At 51.0% G+C, this 4,498-nt stretch overlaps 1 protein-coding gene across 1 annotated transcript in view; it reads right to left on the bottom strand.

Moving 5' to 3' along the window:
* Col22a1 (collagen type XXII alpha 1 chain) overlaps positions 1 to 4,498 on the bottom strand; it is a 226,488-nt gene that overhangs the window by 99,060 nt on the left and 122,930 nt on the right. The window contains exons 36-37 of the mRNA XM_026782418.1: positions 2,975 to 3,028; positions 1,222 to 1,275 (exon numbers count right to left, since the gene is read on the bottom strand). Of these exons, the coding sequence (XP_026638219.1) occupies positions 1,222 to 1,275; positions 2,975 to 3,028 (108 nt within the window). The remainder of the gene's footprint in view (positions 1 to 1,221; positions 1,276 to 2,974; positions 3,029 to 4,498) is intronic.

Here is a 4,498-nt window from a genome sequence, read left to right as displayed (position 1 = left end):
GAATCACGTCTTTAACAGTCTCCAGGAGAAACATCTAGAAGGAATCAATTTGATGGACTTGGAGAAGCTCTCTCCTTTAATCCTGGCACTCGGGAGTCTGAGGCAAGGGGACCACCATGGGTTAGAGGCTAGCCCGAGCTAGAGAGTGACTTCAAGCCTAGCGTGAGCCACAGAGGGAGCCTCTATCTAGAATACAAGCCATGTCTGGGCAACTGTGTAGACTTCCGTAGATGGGCCATCTGGAGAAGGGTCACCTTATGTGTAAAGGGAACAAGACACACCATCGTGTTCTTGTCACACGTCCTCTCTCAAGGCCATGCCCCTAGCCCCAGTCCTTGGAGTGATGTCCATAAGCTTGGCCCCCATGTTTCTACTATCCTCATTTGCCAGCCGAGCAAACTGAAACATAACGCAGTGAGAATGCCATTTGCTGGTGAGGGTTCCTCAGCCTCGGTCCTGCTGACACCGAGGATGGCTGAATCGCGCATGTTGAGAGGGCTGAGGACAGACAGCACCCTTCACTGTGCTCTGTGATAGTTAAGACAGAATCCTGTTCTGTGTACACTATGCCGGCTGCACCCCTCCCCCTGGTGGGAGGACAACCAAAAGTCCGGAGGAGGTGAGACCGTCCCTACTAATAATCACTGTTGTCACCCTCGTTTAGAGTCACACAACCAGGACACTGAACCAGCCGTTAGTGAATCTCAAACTCTCTATCTCCCTTGGGTACTGATGAGCGCTGTGGGTTTCCCAAGCTCTAACTCAGCATCGCTAAGACATGAGCACCTTCCTGAAGCCTATGGTCATGTCAGATCAATGAGCAGCAGGATGGCAGAGGGTGCCTTGCTCCTCCCGGACCTGGAGGCAATTTCCGATGATAGGAAGCAGGACCTTGTTTCCTTCTTCTGTCTAAGACACAAAATGCTTTCCCAGGCTTGGGAGGGTTCCCTGGCAACCACGGTGCTCAGGGAATGTGGGATGTACAGTGAGATCCAGTGCAGCTGCTCACCAGCTATGAGCTAAAAGGACATACAATGTCCCTCGGAGCTCTGCTGGCATCTGTAAGGGGGACACTACTCTGACCCCAGGACGAGCTGTGACAGTGAGATGTCCCATTCTTCCCCTCCCACCCCGTCTCTCTCACACAGTTCCTCTTGTGCCTGGTCCCCAGGCCAGCCCTGAGCAGCGTGAGCACCTTTCTGCAATCTACATGGCTCTTACCTTCTCCCCACGCGCCCCGTCTTTCCCAGGGGCACCTCTGAGGCCAGGGGGACCCTGGAAAAAGGAAAGTGTTCACATGGTCAGTTTTTAAAGGACATTAGCCCCTGGGGTATGTCACTAGGCCCCTTTCACTTCTGCTCATGATTCCCATCCTGTCTTAAACGCACTAATGCCCATCTCCTTGCCTGAGTCTGGCTGTGGACCTTGTACATCAAAACTCTGAGAATAGATATGGTCTGCCCAGTGCTTGCCCCTCAAACCCTTAGTCTTTGAGTAGGAAGACCAGATGAGGACAGATCAAACCAAAAAAAAAAAGAACCTGACTGTGTGTCAGAGACCAGCCCTTCCAGTGTCTGTGGGTTCTCCCCCAGCACCTCGCAGATAAACATTCTGTGGACATACCAGTGAGGACATATGGCAATGAGGAAACAGCTGGCCAGTCACCGAACCACTGGAGCTCAGTCCTCCTGAGGACTCTGGAGCCCACCTAGGACACCCTGCAGAGCTACCTCACCTTGGGGCAAAGCATGAGACCACTGGAGCTAGAAAGATGGGTCAGAGGTGAAGAGTACTGGCTTCTCTTCCAGCAGACCTGGGTTCAATTCCCAGCACCTACAAAGTAGTTCACAACTACATGTTCCACTTTTAGGGATACCTGAAGCCCTTTTCTGGCCTCCACAGGCACCAGCACACGGCAGTACTGTGTGTTGAAGGGAAATGGCCATACATACGCAAAATATCATATATGTACTTAAAGAGTTGGGCTGTTTCTTCTCCCATCACCGTGGAGCTACTTCAGGAGACAATCCTGCCCCTTTCCTGTGGATGACTGGACACAGTGCTCTCCAAAAGCCAGGAAAGTATTGACTATGTATGTACAGTGGTAAAGGAAAGACTATACAGGAAAGAGCCCCTCCAACCACTTCCCCATGACTCATCTCCTGCCTCCGTTTCCTCTGGTATAAAGCGGATCAGGGATGGTGTCCACCTAAGAGGCTTGCTGTGTGGATGAAATAGACTAACATATTGTGCGTTAAGATTCTAAGTGTCATGCATCTGTCCTCTGAGTCACAGCTCCCTGGGAAGGTTTAGGGAACAAGCCTGGACTAATCTAATGCAGAGGATACAATCCCTGTAGCATGTGACCAGATGCCACTGTATAATTTACTGAAAATCATTAAGGTCTAAATCAATGCTTGCGTTGGATCGTAATACTAGCCTATTAAGAGGCATCTTGGACCGCCATCCGGGAGAGGGAGAGGAGGAATCTCGGCAGCTGATGCGCGACCTGAAAGATGACGCATCTAATCCAGTCTAACCTGGTCTAACCCTGCCTCGTTTCTTCAGATGAAAGAGCTTAGGGATGACTGACCGAGGTCTTAATGCCAGCTTTTAGGAGAGCTGTGTGAGAATCCAGGTATCTAACAGACATCGGGGACCTCTGACTTCTTTGGGTTCACTAATTTCTTTGAAGGCAAATGGTGATGTTGATTCCAGCATCAGTGAAATGTACAGCCTCTCTGCCCTCACCAAATCCATCTATCACCCAGGGAGCTGAAGTGCTGCTGCCTAGAACCCTGGGTTGGTAATGTTCTGGGTAGCCCTCATTCATTCACTGGTGTATGTACTCTCCTGTGAGGCTGTGCTGCCCACACCTCTATGTGAATGGGAAGGAGGATAAGAAAGTGAACCGTGACAGGCCCTACAGGTTCATGACTCATTACGACACCCTTCCTCTCTTGGCCATACTCACCAAACTTCCTGGAGGACCACTGACACCGGGGGGTCCTGCAGGTCCTGGAGCACCCTAATCAGAAATAGAACAATCGAGAAAAGCCAAATGTATTGGCTACTAATAACCAACCCCGGCCACTCTCCATAAATGTCTCATATGACTCAGTTCCCCCTCAACTGCGGGAACAGCCTCCAGACTATCACAGATGTTAAAACTGTCCCTCATCAAGACTACAGTATCCCCACTGGTTAGCGCCAAGCGAATGGGCTTGGAGGTAGAGTGAACCAGAGACAGGAAGACTCTCATAGTTCCTCAAACCAGGTGATGTCACGAGGCAGGCAGTGTTGATACCAGGGGTGAGCAGAGAAGAAAGCCATCCAACATGCCTAAGAAGTTAGGTGACCACCAGCCTTGACCTTATGCATAGAGAGCTGTTCTGAGTTATGAAGAAGTGGCCCCTGGCACACTGAGGTGTTAACGGACAATGGACAAACCTTGCAGGACAAACAGAGGATAGGTGACAGGTGGAGCAGTGGCTCGCCATGAGTTGGACAGAAAGGGACTTTTGGAGGGTGGGTGGAGCGGGCTTGTGATGAGCCACTGGGTCACAGGTGATCACAGGTCTATGTGAGCCTGAGAAGGCTTCTGTAAGACAACACCATGCTGAAGATGCTAGCTCCATCCACAGAGCAAAAGCGTCTACAGAGGGAGTGGACGAGGGAGTGTGAGCATGTGTGTGAGCCCGTGTGCACATTGCACGTGTGTGCTGGACTGGATGATGGGTGACTATTTCCTGAAGTGGACTTTGATTAGAACTTGACACCTGGGTCGTGACTCTGAGAGGGGGTGTGGCTGGGGTCATGTCGGAGGGTCAGTGTCAAAGAATGGGAACTAAGGCGTGCTCAAAAAACTAGATTGCTTAGGGTCTCAGTGCTGTGCACCATCACAGGCCATGTGTGTCGATCAGGACTCACAGGGCACACTCCTAGCCTCCTTACCCAAACCGACTCTACCTATGCTGAGAACAAGGCAGGCTGTCCTTGCTGCAGGAAAAACCTTTCCTTCTGTATCATCCACATGAGCCACTATTCATGACTGGCCCCACCTCCTCTAAGACACAGTCACAGAATACCAGATCATATAATGATCTTCTGGCCAGGACATTTGGTCTGTGGTCCCTGGACCAGACTAGTCACTCGATGCTTTGTTTGGCTAGCTGGTCACCACTTCAGGCAGGCCAGTCAGGTCAGTCTGGCTCTGCCACCATCCAGTACCACAGTGACATCTAAGCTCTGGGGCTTTGGCTACACAGCACAGCTCCATGCAGTCATTGTGAAGAGTGCCTGCCTCTCTGAGACTAATGCATCTAATCTGTGGATGTGATTCGGAAAGCTGGGAGCAGCAGCCTCAGAGTTCGGTGGCTGCCTACAGAGAAGTGTCTATCTGTACAATGCCTAGACTGCTGCTTTGTGTTTGAGAGCCTGTGTGTGTGTGTGTGTGTGTGTGTGTGTGTGTGTGTGTGTGAGAGAGAGAGAGAGAGAG

The sequence above is a fragment of the Microtus ochrogaster genome, chromosome 15 (genome assembly GCF_000317375.1).
Source record: "Microtus ochrogaster isolate Prairie Vole_2 chromosome 15, MicOch1.0, whole genome shotgun sequence".
Lineage (NCBI taxonomy): Eukaryota > Metazoa > Chordata > Mammalia > Rodentia > Cricetidae > Microtus > Microtus ochrogaster.
This window is presented reverse-complemented; position numbering and strand designations above follow the sequence as displayed.